Source organism: Tachypleus tridentatus, chromosome 8 (assembly GCF_004210375.1).
Source record: "Tachypleus tridentatus isolate NWPU-2018 chromosome 8, ASM421037v1, whole genome shotgun sequence".
NCBI classification, from domain to species: Eukaryota; Metazoa; Arthropoda; class Merostomata; order Xiphosura; family Limulidae; genus Tachypleus; species Tachypleus tridentatus.
The window spans coordinates 82,253,471-82,279,581 of NC_134832.1; the positions used below are offsets into that span (position 1 = coordinate 82,253,471).

General features: G+C 31.7%; 1 protein-coding gene across 4 annotated transcripts in view; it reads left to right on the forward strand.

Annotated features, from left to right (window-relative positions):
* LOC143222795 (uncharacterized) overlaps positions 1 to 26,111 on the forward strand; it is a 76,764-nt gene that overhangs the window by 46,141 nt on the left and 4,512 nt on the right. For all 4 annotated transcript variants that reach the window (XM_076449780.1, XM_076449782.1, XM_076449783.1 and 1 more), the window contains 5 exons: positions 421 to 595; positions 6,128 to 6,309; positions 15,897 to 16,044; positions 20,491 to 20,614; positions 23,175 to 24,277. In XM_076449780.1, coding sequence (XP_076305895.1) covers positions 421 to 595; positions 6,128 to 6,309; positions 15,897 to 16,044; positions 20,491 to 20,614; positions 23,175 to 24,277 — 1,732 coding nt within the window. The remainder of the gene's footprint in view (positions 1 to 420; positions 596 to 6,127; positions 6,310 to 15,896; positions 16,045 to 20,490; positions 20,615 to 23,174; positions 24,278 to 26,111) is intronic.

Consider the following 26,111-nt stretch of genomic DNA (forward strand, 5'->3'; position numbering starts at 1 on the left):
AAATACAAGAAATTAGAATTATAAGTAATGTACTTTGAACACTGATTAGTACTGTTGACTGACATAATGTCAATAAAATGGCATATGAAAAAAAACCAAAAAAAAACCATAATTTTTGCTCTTGAAAACTTGTTCAAGTGTTTCATGGGACGTATTTTGTTCAGATTGTTTGAATAAGTGCATAGTCCATCTGTGTTGACTTTCATTTTTCTTTCTCAAACTATCATATTTTTTTGTGTACAGTGTGTTTTAAATCCAACATTAACACTGCTGGACCAGCTTAATAAAGATGTACTGCTGCAAATTTAAGTCCACACTTAATCTTGTAACTTCAAGTTTAGGATGTATTTATAATTTGATTGTGAGGAAAATGTATGACAATTGTGATTCACAAAGTTTGTTCTTTTTCCAATTTTTCAGATTTCAGTGAAAGATCTGCTGATACATACTTGCCAATTTGACATACATGAAACATACGATGTTGTAGTGTATGACCAGGGATCATATACAGTAGATATAAATACCACTGATACTTTTATTGCTGTACTGATGAAGAAACTGGCACAAGTGTTTCGAAGTGTGAACTTAGTTAAAGGTGAGTTTGTCATAGAGTTGGAAGTATAAAATGTAATTGTAACTATTTTTTTACAGATGTGCTCAACTGATGGTTTTATATAGTTGTGGGCTATAATTGTAATATTTTAATGTCATGTCCACTGTATGAAATTCTGATTTACATGATGTATTAATTTTGTGAAGTCTAGAAATTTTATGAAAGTTTAGGCCTCTGTTAAATTTTGAATTTTTATGAAATAGAGAACAGTATAAAAATAACATTCTGTGTGAGCTGTGACTAATTAATCAGTTTAATGTAAGTTAAAAATGCTCTAGTGAGTTAGAGTAAATAATTTTGTTTTTCAGTGATCAAGTTAATTGGTAAGCAAGCATCTTTGTCACAACTGATTAGCAATGAAATTTTACATATAAATAATACATTTGTGAAAATAGGCTTACCACTGATTGTAGCCTATATAAAACTTTACTGATGAAATAAATAAATTCTTTATTTACAATGAAATGAATTTTTCCTTATTTTTACCAAATAATTTAAAAAACCCACCCAACAATAGAAAACATTACAACAGTCGTGTGAGAAGTGAAATTATTTTGGTGAAAATATAGTTGAACATTGCCTGAACTTTAAAATGACAACACAAGAAAAAAAAGACATCACAAATTTTCTGGAGACAAACAGCAGAGAAAAGATCATTTAGAAGGAGCCAGAGTTTTGATAAAACATCAAGAAGAAAGAGACTGAAAACTAAAATAATAAAACAGAAAATTAAGAGAGAATAAAGAAAAAAAAAGTAGAAAATTTAAATAAACTAAGTAGAAAGATGCCACAGTTTTAAGAGAAGGGTTGAAAGGAGAAGATACAGCAGTTACAGATGAATTTAGAATAAATATAAATATGATTGAAGATAAGACTCATGAAACTGTTGGAGATGAAGAGTGGAATTACAATGAGATTGAAGAAGTACAGAAAGGCTGTAAGCTGTAATGAGAAACTTGAAAAAGTACATAAGATTATAATAGTAAAACCAGTAAGGTAAAAAATAACATCAATGACAGAATAAACGCTTGGAAAATAAACTAATAAATGTAAATATCATACATGTTTCTAAATAATTGTAATCTAAAATACCATTTACTATAAAATATGAAATAGGTGAAACTATTTATTTAACATCTGTTAACACTTTCTTTGCTATCTGTGATGAGGAACCTTCTTGGACTACTCTGGCTATGTTGCTACCAAAACAATTAAGAATTTTTTTTGTCTAGTTCAACAAGATCATTCATTCAACAGACCAGTGAATTGAGATGAAAAAGTACCATGGAAGCATATGAAGTTTAATTTAAAATATATTCCAAAGTGAATATATAGAGTAATGAACAATGAGCTATTCATCCTTCTGAGAAATTTAACAATTATCAAGCATTTGTAGGTGCCATATCAAACAAGTGTGGAATACCACACTAGAAGGAAATTTCCAAAGTAAAGTTCAGGAGCAGAAAAAAGAAAATACTTTAGTTGAACTTACAGAATATTTAGAAAGGCTTGTGAAATGATGCTTTAATTAGTAGATGAACAATTCATAGATGTCATAATAGACAGTGTGTCAATAAGCTGAATCAAGATATCTATATATGTTAAAATTGAACTCTTCAGTTTGCAGTTCAACTTGGAATTATTAAAGTTACAAATGAACTAAAAGTACTATGTAGTAGTTATGGTGTCATCAAATCAATTAGTACTGAACCTGTCCCCCCAAAAAAAATAAAAACAAACAACATTCTAGAAGAAGTGAAACAATTTGTTAGATAACTAATAATAATGAATGGAATAAACTGAAATAAACCATAAGATATACAATGTATGAAACCTTGGTTTTAGATGACTGACTGTGGCTGTACAGCTACAGTTGAATAAATTTGATAATAATAATTAGAAAATTACGTCCAAAAATAAAGGAAACAAATGGACATAATATTCTGATAAGACAAAAGATGGAAATTACCTTTAATATGGGGAGCTTTTCTACACCTTGTGATGTGTGGGTAACTAATATTGAAGAGTGCCTTTTGGGAACTGGCCTCAGTTGAAGATTATAACTAGGAAGTTCCTTGTGCACTGCGCAACAGTTAATGTCAGAGGTTAAAACTTGCAATGGCAACAAAAAGGGTAATTGTATCAACAAGAAGTGAAATACTCTTACTAGGATTTATTAGTAATAAATTTACATCTAGTGGTTGAAGTATAATAGACCAAATATTCCAGTGAGTTCTGGGAGATTATTTATTGGAATAACTTATGGATCTGAAAGATAGGTGTCATCATCAGAGCCATGAATACAACTAATAGTGAAATTGGAAAGAAGGCTGAATGGGACATTATAAAACATCATAAGTAGTCACATGTGAGGCAGATATAGCAAACTGAGAAAAGAAAGCTTTACTGAAAAAAATAGATTGTGGTAACTTACCATTTCACCATATTGATTATGTAACATGCATCTTACACATCAATGACTGATGGAGTATGTTTTGACTGGACTACTCTGGAAAATTGTACTAATCTACTTAGATGACATAAATACACATAAGACCTTTGACAATGCTTGTGATGGGTTAAAGGAAATCTGAAACAGTTTGAGAAGGATAATCTTAAGCTGAATCCTAAGAAGTGTGAATTGTTCCATTAACAGATAAGTTTCTGAGACAGAGGAATTATATACAGACCCTTCTAAGATATCTGTTTAAAACTGATCAGCATGAAAGAACTTACATGAGATAAGACAATTTCTGGGACTGTACTTTTACTATTGTCATTTTGTAAAATCATTATCTGACATAAATCATCTACACACAGATTAATTGAAAAATCTAACAAGTTTTATTAGACTGTTGATTGAGAAAAAATCATGTAGCAAACTGAAGAAAGAACTGGCCATTACTTCTGTAACAGCATACCCAGTTCTTGAAGATCACCTCTTATTGAATACAGGTGTTAGTGATTTTGCAGTGGGAGCAATTTTATATGAAAACTACACCATGGAAAAGAATGTGATTGTCTTCTATAGCAAGGTAATGAATACTGCAGGAAGGAGGTACTGTATAATTTGAAAAAAGCTAGTAACTGTTGTTAAACTCATATTTATTTATATAGGCAAATATTTACTACTCGTAGCTCGTGGAACATTAAGGCAGCCTAGTGAATTTTTGCAATTTAGGATGTCGGATAGCAACATGTATCCAGAAACTTAAGGGGCACAACTTTAACACTATGTTGCATACTAAATTTGGAACCCTGGAAATGCTGAAGACCATGTGTTAATGAAGAATATAAACAAGGTGAAAAGAGAAAGGCAAGAGATTGTAAAGATGACCAACCTTATGTTTAAGACAGTATCTCCAAAAATGATGATGAAGAAATAATATAGGCCAGCACATAACTTAAGGATGCTTGAGCAAAACATACAACTTTGACAACAATGCAGAAAAATACTTGTGGTAAACAGTCACTCTATTCAGCCAGAAGACAAATGTACTGGGCACAGAGGAATTCATTATATTTACAAAAAGGCTTCTTATGTCAACAATGGGAAGGTTCTAGTGAACAGGAAAAAAAAATTACAGCTAAATACTTGTGTTACACTAAAACAATAATTAAAGATATTATTAAAAACAAATAACCTTCAGGAAAAAAATTAAAATGAATGTGAACATTTCCTGTTTCATGTATATTGTAAAATTCAATAAAATTGTAATGGAATTTTATGGTATTAATATAGTTATTTATAACTTTTGGTTATTTCACATGTACGTATAAAATCTAATAAAATGATATATTTTATTTCATATCCTCCACATGTGAAACTTTATAAGGCTTAGTAAGCAGCCTTACAGTAAGCACAGTAAGCAAAAACAAGTACAAAAGTCATAACTTGAAGAGATAATTGTTTTTGTTTTACTTCTTTATTTACTGTTTCAAGAAAAATAAGTTTGAGAATGATATATACATATATAATAGTTGAAATGTGACTATTTTACAAATTACTAGTCTGCTAAATTAATGTGTACATATATATAGGTTTCTCCTACTTGGAAATAAATTTTTAAACTTATTTTTCTTAAAATATAGAACAATAAATTGAGAAGTAAAGCAAATAATTATCTCTTCCTTTTATGATCTATATACTAGGTTGTTGCTGGACATACATTGCTAAGCCTTTTAAATTTTGCATGTGGTGGATATGAAACATTTTTTTTTATAGATATTATACAGTTGAAGAACCAAAAATCATAAAAATTGCACTAATACCATAGAATTCCACTATAATTTTGTAAGCTTAGTAACAGATTTATTTAGATTTTTAAAAATATAAAACTTCGAGCAGACTAAAGACACAATTTATATTATTGAAAATTTGGATCAAAATAATGTGATGCCTAAAAAGGCATCAAAAATTAAAATGGCCAAGAAAATCACTCTGGAGACATTCTAAACTGTTGATTGGTTATTCACATGTCGTATACTGCAGCAAGAGTATATAAGAGAATGTTTCAAAAAATGTAAAGAGATAAACAGAATCACTGAGTTTGATATATATAGTATATGAGCCACACATCAGTAAAACAAAAATATATGAAATTTTTACCATTTTTTTTGTAGCTTGTTAATATTAGTAATTTGAGTTCTTAATTTGTACAAAACTATAGATTTGGTGTTTTGACTTCACAGACATTTAATTTTAAATGTTATTTTAATATTTACTTTTAAATTAAGAAATTAACTCATAAGTTTTAAGTATAATCTACAATCTAAATGTAAATTCATAAAATGATAGTTTAATAAAATTTTAAATACAAGTCAACAAACCCAATGACATAGTCTTTGAACCCTGACCTGTTGTGAAAGGTTTAACATAATTTTTAAAAGTATCAAGGTGCAGCTCAGTGTAGAAAAAAATTTTGTTGTCACTGGTTAAATGTATATGCAGTTTTTCTCTTAAAAATCTGATTTTAAATTTAACTGGCATATAGAACTTTCATGCTGTTTAGACTGATGCAGGACTTGTTTAAAATGTTAGATTACAAAAAATGTGATTGTTCAAAATTTTTATTTACAGCAAAAATTGTTTTAAGCTTGTTTCAGTGCTCTTTTAAAAGTGAAGAACAATGATTTTATTTTACTGGAATGTAATTAAAATTCAACTTGCATACAGTTATTCAAAGCAATATAAAAATGTAGGCTGAAGGAGGAGATTGGAAGAAAGTTTAATTTTGATATTTTTCAAAAGCTAGTCCATTATCTATCAGTTGAAAATATCCTTATTTATTAAGATACTTGAAAGTACTTGGGAATAAAAGAAAATGAAATGAGATAAATGATAATTAAAAAATAGTATCTCAAGCATTTTCAGAAGATGTTTTTTTTTGTGTGTGGGTGAATGGATTGGGAATATCTAGTGGCATGTATATGTAATGAGATAAATACTGCTTTAAGTGAAATGTTCTGTGTGACAGTGTGTGCTAAATGTGATAAACTTTTATCCAAATGCAGGTGGTTTTCTGGAATTCCAGGCTGCTTACCCTAATCTTTGTGAAGATAAAACTTGGAAATGTTCACCTTTAACATCTTTATCTCAGCCTTGTCTCTCAGTTACACATCAGGGACCCACCAAGATTCTACCGTTCATGTACCTTGGTTCACAAAGTGATGCTTTTAACAAAGAGATGTTAAATGTAAGTACCACAATTAATATAAGAAAGTTAAAAATAGTGTTTTTGGTGTAAAAATTGTAAATAAAACAGATTCTTAAACAAATGCATATTACAGGGAAAAAGTGATTATTGTAGCTGCATAAAGTATTTTTCCCACTATTTCTAAATGTTGTACTAGAAAGCTAAACTAATAAATGACATAGTGAGTTGTGAATAATCTCTAACAAAATTTAGTTATTAACTTTTGTTTTTAATTGGAAAATCTGACAAGCACTTAATTTACTCAAACACATTTTCATCTCAACATATATGGTTGTATGTAGTAGTAATTTAAAACAATAATAATTTCATACACATCATATAGTTTCTTTGTAGTACATAGATTTTTATGAAGATAATCCATATTACAATAACAGTTGCAACTCAAAACAGGAACACCACTATTTTGGATTGTATTAAATGTGTAATGTGTTCAAAATAACTGCTTCAAATTGATCTCCCATACATAATGTTAAGTAAGACACAATACAGCTGTCCCATGAAACAGCAGTTCCTTTACTATTCAAGCTATAAAAAGTATCACTTCAAGCTGGATATTGTTTGGTCTAAAATTAGAACTTAGAAAACCTAAACATTTTTGGAAAAGAAATAATATGTCTTATAGGAGAATAAAACATGTAGTATTTGCATATTATGCTATATATGCTATCATAGTTTTCCTGGCAGATCCTATTTGAAAGCATTTTGTGCACTGTAAACATAATGCCTGATGCAATAACAGTTGCTCAAAGCGTTAACAGTACACAATTTCAATCTGTGTGATTTTGGATTGTTTTTCAAATGGATGATATAAAATAATTAAATAGTCATTTACAACAAAAGTAAAAATAAAAGAAAAATTAATGGTTTGCACTGAAGATAATCCTTAGTAGTATACTCTCCAATTTTGATTTCATTTAATTGAGTGTAGAATGCAAATGTTATCACTATTTTTAAAACAATGAATTAAGAAAGACTTGGAATTACATTTTTTGAGAAAACCAAGATAATTCAGAAGTTGACATTTTAAATAATTTATGATTGATATTGTTTGTAGTAAATGTTGTGTTGGAAATTTTGTTACAAGTTAACAGGTAGTAATTTGTGGGAGACAAAAGACAGATATTAAATGCTATTTCTACATACATCTGATGTGGAAACTAAAATAGGCATATTGAGAGGTTTGCAGGAGAGAAAGACATCTGCAAGCTATGTTCTTTTTCATCAAATTCATCATAGAAGTTTGACTTGTATATTGGTACTGCAAACTGGAGAACTATAAGACGTTCAGTTGTGTGAATAACAAGTTAAAAAATAAAAAAAGTAGCAATGTAAAATTACAGTTTCTCTAATGTTGTAATCTGGTGCCATATTAATTTCTGTAGTCTTTAGTCCAAAAGGCAGTAAGCTAAGTATTAAAGTTTTCACATTCTAAATATTTTTTTCATTTATAATCTTTATTTCATTAACCTTTTGTGGAAGTTCTGAATTTTTTTGTCTCTGGCATCCTTTTGTCAGGGATGATTGGGTTCTTCATGTTTTATCAGAAGGATTCAACATCCTAATTTTTCCCTCACCTCCCATATCTGCTATACCCATTTCCTTCCCTCTACCTTGGAATCCTATGATTTTGGAACTACTATCTCAGTTAGCCATCAAACTTATTCTACATTCTTTTCCAGATTTTTATTTAAGACTTTATATTGTTCCTGAGAAAACTGGGGACTGGAGCTCTGTCATCAAATTGTCCCACCTTACTCACTTTAGTCAGCTGCCTTGTTTTACCATGGAATCATTTCTTACCCTACAGTTATTTTCATCAGGCTTATGGATGACCAAGATAAACATTGCCAATGCTAATCTCCACATCCCTATATTACCATGGTCTCATATGTATCTTAGCTTCATCCATCACGAATTATTTATCAGTTTGGTACCTTACCTTTTAGGCTTGCTACTTTCCCCTTTTTTTTCTGTCAGATGGTAAGAACTTTTTTCACTATCTTCACTCTTTGGGGTTGAATATGTCCTTGTAGTGGCTGCTCAGGTGTGCTGGTTAATCAAACTGAAGAAGTCCTTCCTCTGACCTGACCAGACGTCTCAGGTGAGCACAACTTTCTCCTCTACAATTTTGTTCTTTGGAACTGTTCGCTTGCCATGCCCTTTCAGCTCCCTCACTTTATATTCAGAAAGTTTTATTGCTTTCAAGGATGTGGTCGCTAATGACAGCATTGTTTCCCATTGGTCGTGAGTATGTGCAATCCTTTCATGAGCTCTTCATGATTAATGGAGAGCATCTCTTGTCAGCTCCCATTACCCTTCTTTGTACCCTGATGATCTTCACTGCTGGTTAGACAAGGCCCATACATCAACAGGCTTCCCACTTCCTCCTCATCCAGATCTACATCTTTTCACAGATGCATCCTTTCAGGTGTCATGTTGTCTGTCATGCTTTTGAATCAATACCCTCCTCTCCTCATACATTGTCTGGTGAGGATTCGTTCCATCAGTTCTGCAGTGGTAGCACATATCAATTACAATGGAAATCTGTTTTCAAACATTGAATCTACTATATTGAACTCGCATGCACCACATTTATCTCATTGCATGTCATGTTACAGGTGCTTTTAGTCTCATAGTGGATCACTTTTCCTACCCTGATCAAATATATCCAATGGAATGTTTTTAGATACCTTATTTTCTGTTGGCTTTGCAGTTGGTTGGGTTTTCCTGTGTAGATGCATTTATCACATACCTCAATCATAAGTTATCCCTCTTGGTCTGCAGTACCTCAGGCTTAGGCTATCAGTGCCTTCCACCAGGCTTGTTCCACAAATTTCTTTGTTTATCCTCCTATCCAATTAATTCATTGGGTGAATGCTCTCATCCAATACACTGTAAGTTGAGTCCTTTTGATTGTTCCTTATTGGTCATTTCAACCATGGTTTTTGCAATTTAGAGCACTTTCATTTTTTCCCTCCAGTACCTCTTCCTTTGTCTCCCTTCCTTCTTCGCTAACCTCGGTTGCTGGTTTTACATCCAGCCATTCACATCCTTTATCTTCATGTCTGGCTTTTATCAGGTTCTTGGCAAGGAATTCAGGTTCCTTCCTTCAAGCACCTTTCTTTTTAGCTTGTTCCATATGTCTTTCTACAATGGAGATGCATCACTGCAAGTGGAAAATGTTGCACAAGTGGTCTGTGGCTGGCAGAATTCTCCACTGACCATGGCTCAAATAGTGGAGTTTCTCATGTGTCATTTAAGTTGGTGTCTTGAGTTATCAGGCAGCCTTATCCTATACCTTTAGTTTTTCCTTCTCTTGTCCTTACCATCTTAATGCATTCTTTCCATATTAATTGTCCCCCTCAATGACCAACTCTTCTGGAGTGGGATAGTAATGTGGTCCTCTGTTCCCTTAATTTAACACTGTTTGAACCACTTTGCTTGTGTTTCATTACCCACCTTTCCCTTAAAAGGTATTTCCTTTTCCTCCTAGCCTGTGGACAGCAAAGGTCTGATTTGTTTCCCATTGACATTTCACATATGCTTAATCATCCTACCTATCTCCTCCTTTATCCAGATGGCTCCTTCCTCTTAAAGATCTTAGGAGATGGGAAGAGTAAATCTTTCTTTTCACCTATTTTCTCATCTCTACACTCCTGATTGAGATAGATTTCTATGTGCAATTTGTACTCTTCATTGTTATGTTGACCATGCAGTTTCCTTCCATGGTACATATTCTTGATTCTTTATCTCTGAAATTTTGTTTCTGTTTGGAATCTTTCCCCTTCTACCCTCATTAATTGAGTTTCACTTTTGATTTGATTGGCTTCTTCCCTCTTATCTTCTTCCTCCCAGAATATGTTCCAGGTGTCTTCTCATCAGATTTAACACCTTACCTTTTACCTGACATCTCATCTTCAGTTGTTTGAGGAAATTGTATAAAGTTCATCTCCCATTATTTACACCTATCCTAGTTTCTTCATCATAGGTTTTGGTCTTCAACCTCTGGCCATTCTTCAGGTTTTAGGAAAATTTTGACTGGGTTAGGTTATATTCATACATCTCCTTTCAAGAGACCTTGCTTCATTTAATCATTATATGGATCCCACTCTATGACAAGTGGTGCAAGGTATTCTTCAACTTGAAATCTGTACTGTTCAGCTATGTTGATGTGCACTTTGATCTTCCATGGCTTTGTAATGCTCACTTTTATGATGGGGGTGTTCCACAAAATCACTTATATATTAGTAATCTTGTAATGTAATTGCTTCATAAATTTATCTGTTCTGGACCATACCACCCATGGACTGCAAGTGTAAAGCAGAAGAAGGAGACAGCTGCCCATCCCTGTCCTGCCTTGTATTGAATAAATTGATACGGTATGCATTTCAAATAGGGTTTTGTGGTCTCCCGTTGCACTGTCTCAGGTGATGACATTCATCCAGATTCTCTACCATGTTCTCACTCTCATTTCTTCTAGTGAATTATGGGACTCCTAAACACTTTCCAGTTCTAAGCTGCTGGGGTGATCGGCCATGGAGACACCCTCCTGGGTAGGTTCCACTCGAAGACGGCAGTAACCACTCAGTGCAGGATGGGATGGTGGTGTTTTGCAGGTGTATATGACATGCTATCCTCCAATATGCAATATACACTCAGAAAGGAATGAGACATAAAATTGCAGTTTACTCCTTCGATTGGTAGCCCTCACCCTACTCCCATGTTGATGTCAGTACCTTGTGGTTTTCGATTTAAAGTAGAACCAATCAACATAAGTCCTCACACATGTTTATAGTTGTTTATATTTTTCCCTCAGTCACATTCCATGCAGTATGCCACAGTGGAGGAAATGGGAATGTTCTGGTTCTGTTCTTTTTGCTATCACTTGTTGCATCTTATTCCAATGATGTTATTACTTTTCAGATGGTTTTTGTCAATTCTACTATTGGGGGAGCTGATTTATATTACACACATATTCTTTCAATATGAGATGCAAGGTCCCTAGATTGATATTACACACATATTCTTTCAATATGAGATGCAAGGTCCCTAGATTGATAGATCAAAGCTACTGTGTCATGATTATGATTCAGAGAAGTTCTGTATTACCCCCAGTCTCTTGTACTTGAGGTGAAGATGGTATAATCCTCCTATCTCACATGAATGTTTGTTCCCAGTAGCATGGTTTTTGGTTGAAGTTGACCTAGCCATTCTATACCTGGGGGCACCTCCAATGTTTTACCCATATTTATACTTTGTGGATTAAACTGCATATACATTTCATGGTTGGCATCACTAACCTGCCACAGTTCTCTCACTTGCATGTGCTCCTGTTTTTTTCAGCCCTTATTTACTACATACTTCACAGATCAGTGAAGAGTACACCTGGTTTCAGAAGTGGTGTGATTCCCCTCATCAGCTCTTCAGATCTGAGTCCCTCATTTCCAAGTGCATCCTTCAGACACTTTTATGGAGTTTTTCTGTCATTTCTTCACACTAACCACACCAGCTAATCAGTGTGTGTGATACTAACTGAACTTGTGAGTGGAGGGAAGTACCATATCAGAAGATAGAATTTTCCTATAATGAAAATGTGTTTCTAACAGGTACTTCCCAACCTTCCTCTGAACTTTCCCCAGTGTTACGTTTTCTGGCAAACTTCAAAATGATAGTGTGGAAGAGGCATACAGAAGGAGTCATGTGCATCATATGAATATTTCTTGCTTCTTTGGATGGAGAAGTGACACATGATGATTTACATAAGAGACATGTTGGAATTATTTGATTCCAATAGGGGAAAGCAGAATGCTTGTGGCATACATGAAGAAAAAACCTGGAGAGTAGCACTGAATAAGAAATGCCTATTGGAAATACCTGTTCAGTGTAGAAAAATTATAACTTTCTTCATTTACTCTTAACTTGATAGGTTTAAACATATATTTTATGCTTTCTTAAAATGTATAAGAATATTATAATTAAAATAATGTGAAATTGGAGTATTAAAAAACTTCACAGATTTTGTCATGATCAGCTCTCCTGATTGCTAGAGTCAACTGCTAAATACCTGTATTATTGGTCAGCAGGTTGTTGTCTTCTAGTGCAACTTTAGGTGTATCTTGTTGCTTAACCAGTAATGTTCTTGTCCTAATATAAATAATGAGTCTAAACCAAATTTTCCATTTTTGAGTAAGGAATGCGTGTTTGTTACTTATTAACAACTGATAAGAGTGAGTAAGCTGAGCATGTTAGTAATAAAATATCCTATACTAGGTGATGCTAAATCTCAGAACATTCTTTTTCATATAATCACAATTCAACAACAAAATATTTTAATGGTGTGACAAATAATGAATTTTGGAGTGCTAAGTTTTATCTCCATATTTCTTCAAGCTTGTATGAAAGTAAGTACACAAAACTTCATACCTCAGTGTTTTGAACTTCTAAGATAATTATTGTATACAATTGTATAAGCATATAAATATGGTCAGGCAATGTTTTGACATTTTGTTTAGGTCATCATTATACTCATGAAAATGATAATTTGGCACAATAGGAATTACAAGATCAAAGGAATATTCTGATCATGTGAAGCAAAGCAACAATAAAATTAACTAACAGTATTGACTATCTAGAAACAATATCAGTATAGTAGAGGAAGTAACATTAAAAACATTTAATCTTTTCAATAAGCATTTTATTCATAATGTTGGTAATTAGAAGATGATTTTATGAAAACTTTCCATAACTCTCAACATGGGCTCAATGAATTTGACCAATCATGTGACTTCTTTGTACTCATATAAAGTCTATAGATTTAATACTTCTAACATTCAATACAATGTGTATAATTTAACAAAATTTGGCAGTTTTATGGTTAAAATTACAAGTCTTTTGCATACAAAAAATTATTTTTAGTGAAATATTTTAATAAACTAAAATAAAAGATTTGTTCATTTATCAAGAGTATTTGTTTTGAATAGTCCAAGTGCAAGTAATTTCATGTTAAGGTTGAAAGTACTTTTACTTATCTCAAATTTCCTTTATGTAATCCCTGAAACCTTTTAAATATATTGAAAATGGTTTTTGCATTAAATAATGAACCACAAATAAAGTCTAATAACATGCAAAAGGTAGACAATTTTTCCTAACTCTCACAATTTTTCTGACTTGCAAATTATGCAGCAAAATCCCTTACAAATTCACCTAAGCTAATCATTAAGTTTCTCACTGGAACATTCTTTGTACTGTGAGTGAAATTGGTTATTATCTGTTCATAAGACAACGGTATGCAATACATCATTTGATTGATGAACACCTTGACTATATATCAGTTATGTAATGTATAATTAAACATAAGAGAAAACTATGAACTTATCCTGAAAGAGAGGATGTTATTGTTAGATGATCTGTTATTTTAGGTATCCATAACACAATGGCATTTAATGGATAAAAATGATCTTGGAATATATTATACAACAAGTTGAACAAATTTTAAAGTCTCAAATCAGTAGACTTGTTGCTAGGTTGATCTCATTTCATACAAGTATAAATCTATCAGATTCATTTGATTGTTCTGTTAATGCTTTATTTTTACAGATTGATACTGAAGAACTTTTGAGTTTCTTGAGTAATTAGTCCTTCTAGAAACAATAAAGTATTCTATTCTTTGACTTCACAACTAAACTTTATCATGAATAGTGTGACAAGACTTTATCATTGCTACATTTGTAAAGTTCTCTGAGCAGTTTTTTCAATCAAGATTTTACATGGTGGCAAGGAAAAGTATTATCTAGGATTAGTCCTAATGAGAACCCCATAGCCACTCCACCAAGTTCTTTTCAGCCAGTTCGTGCAAGTTCCATTAAATATGAAATAGTTCTATTTCCAAAATTGGTAATTAAGGATATGAGTTGTTTCTTGGTTGAAATCACAACTATGAAAACTTTCTAAAAATAGATTTTCTAAGCAGATGTTTACAAGTTATTTTACTGAAATATTTGTGAATAATAAAGCTACCATAGGGAGATGTAGGTTTTTTAATTTGCTAATGAATGAGAATTAGCTTAGGACATTAAATTTGTTAAAAGTTAATGGTTTGAAGATAGATACAATAAATTTGTCTACTTTTTAACAATGTATTTTAACTGCTGAAAGGAAATAAGCATAATGGATGATTCTATTTATGGATCTCAGGGACACCATACTTTATTACTTGGTCTGCAAGGATATAATTGGTTGAATGCATTATCAGTAATAATGGTTTTGCTTTCTAACTGTCTCAAGAAGCACTGTAAGTTTTCTTAAGTAAAGGGTTTGAACTTTATAGTGTCACTTAAACTGTCATTAATTACATAATGTCTAATACTATAACTCTGTTTCCTTTGTCTGGATATGTTATGATTATGTTTGGATTGTGTGAAAGCTCCTTTAGAGTTTAAAAGTTTTCCTTTTTAAGGAAGAAAGAATGATAAGAAGTATTGGTGAGAAAGAATGAAAGCAGTCTTGGGTTAGAGCAGGAGTGTAAATAGATAAGTTTATGTTCTTGTATGTAATTTCAAAAGGATATGAGTAATCAGCAAATCTTACTTTACAGAGAAACTTGGACATTTTCTGAATTTAGTTTTTTGGGTTCCTCTTCCAGAAAATATTTTTGACATTAATTATATGCTGGAACATTTTGCACAAGGGAATCTGAAGTTTGTAACAAATGAACTTGGATACTACATTTTTCCTTTCATAAATTGGTGAAAGTTCTATATCAAAATCCACATTCTTTATTTGGAAGTTGCATTTCTTTAATGAATAGAAAGACAGTAATGCATTTAGATCATATCTTCCAACTGATGCGTTAGCTACAGATTTTCATGTATGAAAAAGCAGTTTTACAAGAAAGTGGTGTGACAGTTACAAAATCTCTCATACCTAATTGTTTCCAACTTCTTAGTTTGTTGTATATAAATACATATAAATAATTGTCTTAAATATTGTTCCTTTTCCTCCATTCATACTGTTTCTAGATAGTCTATAATATTGTTAGCTAATTTTATTGTTTTTTGTACTTCACATGATTATAACCATTCTTTTTGTCATGCATTTTGTAATATATCTAATTTTGTTTCTTTCCTTGTGCCCAAGGATGCCCTACATAAAGGGTAGAAAAATTGCGTGACTATATTTATATACATGTATGTGTGTGTGCATAGTTATAAGTAAATTAAAGTAATACATCAGTGGTGAATAACACTGAAAATAGAATAAGTTTAAACTATTTCCAAAACAAAGCACACTATTTTGCAAATTCTTTGAACATGAAGACAATAGAAGAAAATATAAATAATTGTGGTTTGCAGAAGGTTTTATTGCTTGTGGATAGCACCTGTGATACTTGTATACCTTGAGTAAAATTCCAAAAGTAACCTCAACCATTTTCATATTTGGCTGAATTAATTAATTTATTGCCTAGGTTTACATGATTTTTGTTATGATAAATTTTCAGTATTCTGCATTTATGAAATTAATGTGTTACATGTATTTATGACCATGTAACATGTAAAATACATTTCTAGAGTCATAACATCACATATGAGTTGAATGTCAGTGCCAACTGCCCTAAGCCAGACTTTATCCAAGATACACATTTCATGAGGATCTCAGTCAATGATAATTACAGTGAAAAACTCCTGCCTTTCTTTCCTAAAGCTTTCCAATTCTTAGGTAAGTGCTGTCTCTATTTTTTATTGTCAGCAGAGATCTTACTAGTGAATAGCTAGTAAGTTTACACTTAATAAGGCTGAGTAATAGACAGCTCATTGTAATCCCATGTTTGGTACACCTAGTATTTCTTTTCTCTGGAACATATGGGTGAAACTTGGTAAACCTTTTCACATATAATTTTCATGTATAAAATAAAACAGTTATAAAATATTTGATATTTCATCAAATATTTCTTTAGTTTCTGGGGATATCAAATGCCTGCTCATGATAGGGCTAAAGTGACTTGTTGGACAGTAGTAGAAATAATACACTGAGTAGTATTTATTTAGATAAATAAATTTATTTACATAAATACAGTAATATATCTGATATTTTGAAAGCTTTCTTCCTTTAACCCAACTAAATTCTCATATTGCTCTTGTTGAACAAAACATGAAAAAATCAAGGTAAAAAATAATTCTAAAAACTATTTTTCAATGTGGTATTTTATTCTTCAAAAAAGCATGAAGCTTATATTTTAATGGAATCCTAAACAGTTAGGTAACTTACCTACTGAAGAATAAACTTAGTAATAACCTCTATAAAATTATATTTTCATAGTAAAATGACTTTGATATATTCTTTAATCAGTCCAAGATAATCTTATAAATGCTAAGAGGAGAAACATTACAGGCTGAATAAGAATGTGATTTTATCACAGTTTAGAGTTGGAATCAGAACTGGTAAACAGTAACTTAAAATATAGTTTCAGCACTAATTCCTTTATGTTATCCTGTAGTTGGTGTTGCTAAATATCTGAATAAATCTTCTCTCTTGTGATTAATATAGTTAGATATATGAATTTAAAAAAAACACAAAATTTGTGGATTTATTTATATTGTTTTTTTGATGACATTTAAAATTTGAATTCCGGATTATATTTGAAAAAAAAAGAGAATACTTCTCAAAAGTTAATTATTTATGGATTTACAACTGTTAATCACCTGGTAATCTCCAAGAAGTATTGGGAAATATATTTTGTTTGCAGGCGTTCTAAGGAGCACACATCAAGTTAGTGTTGGTAGAAAGTTGTTTTTCTTTTAAATGTATGTGGACACTTCTTCTAATTTGTGGGTTTGGCTATTTCAGCCATACCCATTAATAATAGATGCATAAAATCAAGCATACAGCCATGCAATCTCCATAAACAAACATTGGCAGTGGAATGGGTCGTACTGAAGAGCTCACTGACTTTCAGCATGGCACTGTTATAGGATGCCACTTTTCCAACAAGTCAATTCATCAAATTTCTACCCCACTAGAGCTGTCCTGGTCAACTGTAAATGCTGTTATTGTGAAGTGGAAACATCTAGGAGCAACAACAGCTTAGCCACAAAGTTGTAGGTCACACAAACTCACAGAACGGGACCACTGAGTGCTGAAGTGTGTATCTTGTGAAAATCGTCTGTCCACAGTTGCAACACTCATTATCAAGTTCCAAACTGCTTGTAGAAGTAATGTTAGCATAAAAGCTGCTTGTCAGGAGCTTCATGAAATGGGTTTCCATGGCCAAGCAGCTGCACACAAGCCTAAGATCACCATGTGCAATACCAAGCATTGGCTGGAGTGGTGTAAAGCACACTACCATTGGACTCTGGAGCAGTGGAAGCACATTCTTTAAAGCGATGAATCATGCTTCACTATGTGGCAGTTTGACAGGCAAATCTGGGTTTGGCAGATGCCAAGAGAATGCTACCTGCCTCAATGCATTGTGCTAACTGTACAGTTTTGTTGAGGAGGAATAATGGTCTGGGGCTGTTTTTCATGGTTTGAGCAAGACTCCATTGTTTCAGTTAATGGAAATCTTAATGCTACAGCATACAGTGATATTCTAAAGAATTGTGTACTTCCAACTTTGTGGCAACATTTTGGGGAAGGTGCTTTTTGTTTCAGCATGATAATGCCCCCATACACAAAGTGAGGTCCATAAAGACATGGTTTACTAAGATTGGTGTGGAAGAATGTGATTGTCCTGCACAAAGTCCTGACCTCAACCTCATCAAACACCTTTGGGATGAATTGGAATGCCAACTGCAAGCTAGGCCTTCTCGCCCAACCTCACTAATGCTCTTGTGGCTGAATAGGAGCAAATCCCCACAGCCACATTTCAAAGTCTAGTTAAAAGCCTACCCAAGAGAGTGGGGGGTTTTATAGCAGCAAATGAGCGACCAACTTCATATTATTGCCTATGATTTTGGAATGAGGTGTTCAACAAGCACATATGGATGTGGTAGTTGGGTGTCCACATACTTTTGGCTATGTATTGTGTGTGTGTCTATATATATATCTATGCACAATTTTGGAAAAAAAAGGATCCTAGAGTACAAGCTACAATGTGAGATTATATAACCCCACATTGTAGCTTGTACCCTAGGATCCTTTTCTTTATTTTTTTATTTCTTGTTAATGTGTTGGTGGGTATAAGGCTGAACTAATTGTTTGAGATTCAATCTGTGTCATGAAAATGTTGGCTAGAACTTGTGACATGGGATTGCCTATACATAAGCCATTTATTTGTAGATAGTTTTGGTCATTGAACATAAAGTTAGTTTTGATGGTAGTGAATTCTATAAGGGTTGCTAAGGGTGTGTATCAATGGGTTGGGGTCTCATAAAGTTCCAAAGTTATCTTACAGGCTTTGGTGATTGGGATGTCTGTGAGAATCGGCCATTAAGGTTTAATAGTTGGTTAGTCAATAATATATTTAAAAGAGTCTTTGAATCAGTATGCTCAGTACTTAATAAACAGCCCTGCATGCCTTTTGAATGAATGATGTCAGTGATTTTAGTATTTTCATGAATAATGAATGCCCAATCCTGCCTAATCTGGATGAGAATTCTTCTAGGTAATCTCTGTAGATATACTCCAAAACCTTCTTTCTCATAACTTCATAAAAAAAAAAAGGGAATCCTGTTTTTTTTACCATCTAAAATAAAAGACGTTCCCCACAACAACATTTAGGCATGCCTCAGGACAGAAAAAATTCCACTGCCACTTTAAGAAGGTCTTTATCATATCAATGAATATGCCATCACCACAAATCAAAGCACAAAAGTATCTATGTCCAGTCTTGAATGTTTTGATGCCAACACTCAACAACTTTTTCACTTCAACACACTTCAAAACCTTGCAGATGTGAGCTAAAAAAATTTTGACTGAATACTTATCTCTAGAAATGATGCTTGTATTTTCACCATCTCAATAACATCCCACTGCATTTGGATTTGACTAACGGATATTGTTTGCAACAACATGAATCAGATCTTTGGGATCATTTGGCAAAAGGATCAATCCTATACATAGAGCAGCACTAGTCTGTTTGCCTTATCAAGTGAAATAAATTAAACCATGTTTCTGTGTGTATCTTTGCTTGACAAGGTTTGAGTTGAATTCACATCTATCCCAAAGAAATGTCAAATTACATGCATGTCAGTATTGCAATAACTATGCTTCTGTTTGTTTTTTCCCTTGGCACTTTTTCATCATCAAATTGATTGTATAATTCGGGGGTGCATTCTACTTCATATGGAAATGGAGTTTAGTTGACTTCCCTGTCATTTGAGTTAATTTCATAATTTACTTGTTGTATTCATTTCTGAATTACCAGATGGTGTAATGGTGCTTTTCACTAGGCATTTAGCAGTTGTTTACGTTAATCCATGATGATGAGAAAACCCACTTGTAGAGAAAATTATGTGTAAATAATGGCTGGTATGGGTAGAGAAAGCACTAGTAGAGGAGCGAACACATTTATACCTATATTAATAATTATAATCCAACATCTAAGCATGCCCTCTACATTCCTACACTCAATTACACAACTACCTTCAATCATGTGGTCAGCTATCGGTCAGTTACCTCTTTCTTTCTTTGTGAACTTGATGATGACCGAAGAATGTCGAAACATTGTTCACTCCTCTACATAGTGCTTTTTCTACCCATACCGGCCATTATTTACATACATAGTTATGTACATTAGTTATTACCAGTTATTCTGATAATATCATAAAAAAAACATCCTTGTAGTTCCTTATTTCTTACATTTGTGATTTTTCTTTAAAAAACAAAGGATTTTTTTCTGCTTTCATTTACGCTAAAACTTTCATTTTTATACATTAAAATATTTGAGACAGTAAAAACCGATGAAAATTTCTTTTTAAAGGTTGAGTTGTTGCTTGTTTGTTGTGTTTTTTTTAGTTTTTTTTACATATTAATCAGAGTACCAAGAGTGAACTGAGTTTGTTTTCCAAAACTGTCATTTAAAGTTCTTTCTAAGAATAGAAAACGTTTGGCAAGATGTGTTAGAACTAAACACGTTCTTTCTGAAAATAATGCCTTTCTTACATCCAACAGGATATACAGGAGTCTAACTTAATTTTTTTTAATGTACTAGTAATTATTTTACAGACAAAGTCCGAGAGGCTAATGGTTGCGTGCTAGTTCATTGCTTGGCTGGTATTTCCCGTTCACCTACTATTGCTATTGCCTATGTCATGCATTATCTTCGACTATCTTCAGATGTTGCTTACAGGTACATTTTGTATTTTTCTGTATTGTTTTCATTGTTATTAAATGATTCAAAATTTATATTTATACCTCCATCTATTGCAGGTTTCACTTCTTTTAATATTAAAATTTTTACCAAGTGAACTCGATTTTAGCCACTTGTCTGACATTTTTTCAAACATAAGTTTTTGAAACTTCTTTAAAATTTATTAAAAAAATTAAGTGTTTTGCTTTTTTGACTTTACAAATTGAATTATTCCTCAATAACTGTAATTGTTTAGATTGTGTATAAAGATTTATTCATTATCATGTGTTAGTATGATACACAAGGACTTGGCACCATTGCAGTTGTTTTTGCAAGTCACTTTTTTTAATAAAAATGCATGAAATTGAACTGGATTTCTGTTATTAAAAAAAAATGGCATTCTTAGCAGGACCTCACTTCTTAGTGAAACACCAGCAGACCTTTTGGATTCACATTTCTCTATTTAGAAAGTTAACTGATATGGATATCTAAATAGGATATATTTCCAAGTTAACTGAATTTTCAATCTTTTATATTATAGTGATGAGATGGCTTATATGTTAGTAATGAGTTATCTAAGTTATTTTCCTTTTTACTAAATAAATATTACAAAAGGGACATCTTGTTAGACTGTTCAAGTGAACTGAATGTCCACTTTATGTATATAGATGGGGACTGGTAGAAATATGTTTAAGAAGGAGCACCTTCTTGCATTTCTTTATTCATGACATGGGATATTTCAATGAATAAAAGTTAAGACAGAAAGTTAAAAAATTATTAAGGATAACAAGCCATGTTATTTTTTTCACAGCTTACTGCTAATAAAAGTCCTAATTTAACTGTGATATGGCTTGGACACTAACACCAAACATCCTCTGAAGGTGTTTGAACTTCTTTCCTTATGCCATTTTGGCCTCAGATTTTAATCTTCATGAACCATTACTTTGATAACATACTGTTTGGGATTATATTGAGTATATTTAACCTTTTCAAAATGGGAGCCCCATTAAGCTATTTTCTTGGCAAGTTACTGTGTTATATTTGAAATTTCATTAAGCACCTTTACTCTCAGTGTATGTGAATAAAATTAATATTATAATGTATGTTATGATTTAAAGTTTGATTTTATCCAAGTTTCAAATCCTTTGTTTTAAAATAAATTTAAAAATTTACTTGCAACTTCATATGTATTGTTATGTGATCTATGAGCTGTGAAAATTATCTACTTTGGTTCAGTAATATAATGGTAGTTTAGTAGAGATATGTCTAGACAGTAATATCTTGCATAACTTATTAACTCATTCATTGATGATGAGAAAACCCACTTGTAGAGAAAAATATATATGTAAAAACGGCTGGTTTTGGTTGAGAATTTTTGTGAACCTGACGATGATCGAAGAAGGTCGAAACGTTGTTTGATCTTCTACATAAAAATTTTCTCAACCCAAACCAGCCATTTTTACATATATTGACTCATTCATTTTAAAGTTATCTGAATAAACACAGTTATAACAAGTAATAAATTATTTCAACCCATGATGGGTAGCATGTCCATCTTCAAGAGATTTTATACCTTTCTAGCCTAAATGTAAACCTTACATACCTGTGTATATAGTCACTAGAAAGAGCTTATTTTAAACTCTAATCTAAGGATGGTTATTTTGAAATTGGTACCCAGTTTTCATCAGGGAGTACATGGAATTACCTGTTGTATTGTTAGCTGTTTGAATGACTATATAACACTTAGTGTTTTTTTTATCTAAATGTATTAGAGATACAGTTTGGTGTATGTAGGCCTAACTGTTATATTTTTATTACTTATGTGTTAATTAAAAGGTTTAAACATTTTATTTAAAAATACACAATAATTGTATCCTTTCTCAAGGCTTATAATATTATGCACTGAACAAAAATTTTGCCAAAGGGCTGCTTTCTCTCCCAAAAAAACTGTAATATGCCTCCAAAGCATTGTCAACTTCCGTTTAGATGAATAATAGGTGATAAAAGACAAGAAAGAAAAATAACACATTAAAAATTAACTATATATGAAAAGAAAAAGGACTATAGTTATAAATTTAACAAAAGAAATATTTAAAGGTATTATACAAAAAATTAAAATGTGATTATTCTTTCTGTTTTCTAATTTTAATTATTTCATTGTGTTGTATGTTGTTGATAATAGCTACAGTTAGTGATATAGTAGAAAGAATGAAAAATATAAATAATTATCTTAAAAAACATTTGATATTCTTTTAGGAGGTTCTTGATATTATATAAATGAAATATGAAAACTGTAAGATGAAGAAAAGTGTTTTTATACTTAAAATAAAAATCATCTTGCACTCGAACTATTTTAACAGAGTAAATGAAAATAACTGCTACAGATAAATAACTTTTTTTCTGAATACTTATATACTTTAACAGAATCTTACAAGGTTTTGTGAGGAATACTCAGGGTTACCTTATGTGTTTTGCATGTATGTTCTTCAGTAAGAGTAATACAAAATGTATCAACCTGTATCAAAATTGTTAAGCAGATTTTCGTACTACTTTCTTTTAGGTATGTAAAATCAAAAAGAGTAACCATTTCTCCAAACTTTAACTTCTTGGGTCAGTTACTTGAATTTGAGAAGCAACTACGCAATGATAGTGTACTGGATTGTAAACCAGAAGTGATGTCTGCACCACCAGATGGATTTGGACAAAGAAGTTTTTATCAGAGAGATAAACAACAGAACCTTAGGCTAAGTTTGTCTAAACCTGAATCTCTTACTGGAGAAAACTCACCAAGCGAAGATCAATCTCCAACTGCTGCTCTTTCAAAACTTAGTTTCGAAAACCATGAACGAGACCCAGAAGAAAATGGTAAAAGAAAGCAATCTAGAAATGCCTTAAAAGACAACAGTAAAAGGAGAAAACCCGGTAATCATGTTTATCGCAGTGTCAGCTGTACTGGCAGTTATTTTTCAGAGAGTAAACAAAGTAACAAAAACTCTTGTAGAGATGATTCAAAACTTAACAATTTAGTCTTCGATAGAACATACATTTCTGGCTATCATTTCTCAAGTAATATGTACACATCAGCAGTAACAACCAGAACTTGCATTGATGCAACAGATGAAAAATTTGGTAACAGTCAAGATTCGTGCAGTTTATCATCTGTTACACTGAATTTACCTTGCCCTCAACAAAATTCAATTACTTCTTTTGAAACAATTATTGAAGCAACACCAAGCAGCTCTTCTTCAACACGGATTAAGTCTTTAAAAGATGATTCTCACAATTCATCAGAAGTAAAACAGCTTGATTGGTGTACTTCTATTGAAGAGAACAAAGCTTTTGAATTTTCAAAACAAGTTACACCTACTTTTCTGTCAGCAAGGAATAGTCAGTATAATAAGCAACATACAGAATTGCAACACTCAGAAGGGGCAACTATAAAAATTGAAAATAGTCCCAGTCAGAAATTTGCTTATTTGCCAGTAAAGAAATCATTGCATGAAACTCAACAGTCAATACAAAAAGAGATCTCATTGGGAAACTTGCCATTTGTTGCATTAGATGAAAACCCACTTGGTGAAATAGGATTTGAAGATCCTTTAAGTCCTTCAGAAAGTCACCTTTTAGAAGAATTCATGGAAACAGATGATCTGACAAATAGAGGTATTTTTCTTCCTTATCTCGAGATTTTTTGTTTGCTTTTCAATTTTTTATTTCACAGTGGTTATTGAGCACCATAATATATAGTTTGTAAGAATCATTTTTTAATGTCATGATTTGTAAATAAAAATTGTATGCAGTAATATAAACAGATATTTATATCCTGAGCTAACTTGATTAATTTATAGCCTTTCATCATGAATGAGAAAGATCTCCTGTATCATGACTTTATTTAATATTTTCCCATGTTAAAATCCTTATAATAATTTCAAATTAACTTGTAGTGTTCTACACAGCATTTGCTTTATTTGGTGTTCTTAAAGTTACATGCTTATTTGTTTGGACATGAAACTTTCCTGTAGTGAAACTAGTGTACATTTCCTCATAAATTGTGTTTGATGTATTCAGTGGAGGGATACTGCAGACATCAGTTTTTTAAAAAAATTTAGTATTGCTTATAGTACTCTCAACAAAATAGGGTGGGGTAAAATTATAACATCAGAACTTTGTGTGTTGATGGTTTGTGAAGGTTTCTTTTTTCAAACAGATACAAAATGTTTGTGCATCAGATTCTCTTGACTATATCAAATGCTATATGCCATTATTCATAAGTGCTTGGTATTTTATAAGCACAATAAACAAGACCTGAAACTTATCACAACTTGTAAGTTTCATCTTAAATCATTTATTGTTTATTGAAACAACATTTTAGTGGTTTAGATATTTTACATATTAAAAAAAATATTGAAATGCAAAATTATAAGATTCTTGTACAATCTAGGTAAAAAACGTCATTGATTTTCCTTCCTTAAAATATGTTAGACTAGTTTAAAAAACAACCAGATGTTGCCACTTTAAAATATTCTAGTTATATTTCAAGAGGCTAAAAGAAAATCATTGAGCATGATTTACTGTTTACTACAACAAGTAAATTAAAACTTTGAAGATTGTTTTTTTATTTTTGAATAGTTTTCACAGTTATTATAGAAATAACCTGTTAGATTTAAATCTGGGTAATATTTCTGTAACATTAGAACTGAAGTTAGTAAAATAGCTTTAGCTGAATTTAATAATTAGAACTATGATCAGTTTTTAAATTTAAATAACTGTCAGCACTAAAACAGCTTGGTAAAACTTTTCATTACTAAATGTGATAAAGACAGTAGTACAATTATTTTTGATTTATAGAATATTTAAGTAAAGTTCATTACCATTTTAAGTAATTTAACCAAATTTCTGAAATTTGTTCAAGATCTTACTTTTACTAGAGAAATAAACTCACAGAAACATGAAACTATCAGCAAGTCATCCAGGGATTTGTTTTTAGCCTTCTCAAAATATGTAAATAAGGATATCCACTAAAACCTACCAATACTCATGCTTTGACTTGTTCATTTTTAAGAATTATTCCAATAATAAATGTGTTGAAGGATAATTTTCAATTTGTAACAAATTGAAACTTGTATTGTGCCCATTTTTGATCATTAGTCCTTGTGTGTTTATATCAATCTGAAAGAAGGAATACATTTAAGTGAATATTTAATTCTTAGTAACTCAAATGAAGTACATATTCCAGAATCTGTATGTTTGATGTTACTGAAGTTTACAACTGGGGAATTAAATGTTTTGTTTAATGATAGACTCTATTGTTCTGTTATTTGTTTTCATGAAGTACAATGGATAATAGATTGTTTATAGTCTTTCAAATATTACACTATTAAAAGTTTGTGGATGAAACTTTTACTTTTTTAAGGATCCAGATCATGTTTTGGAATATTTGGAATATTTCGATAACAAAAAATAGTGTTAAATATAATTTTGAACATGATAAAAATCA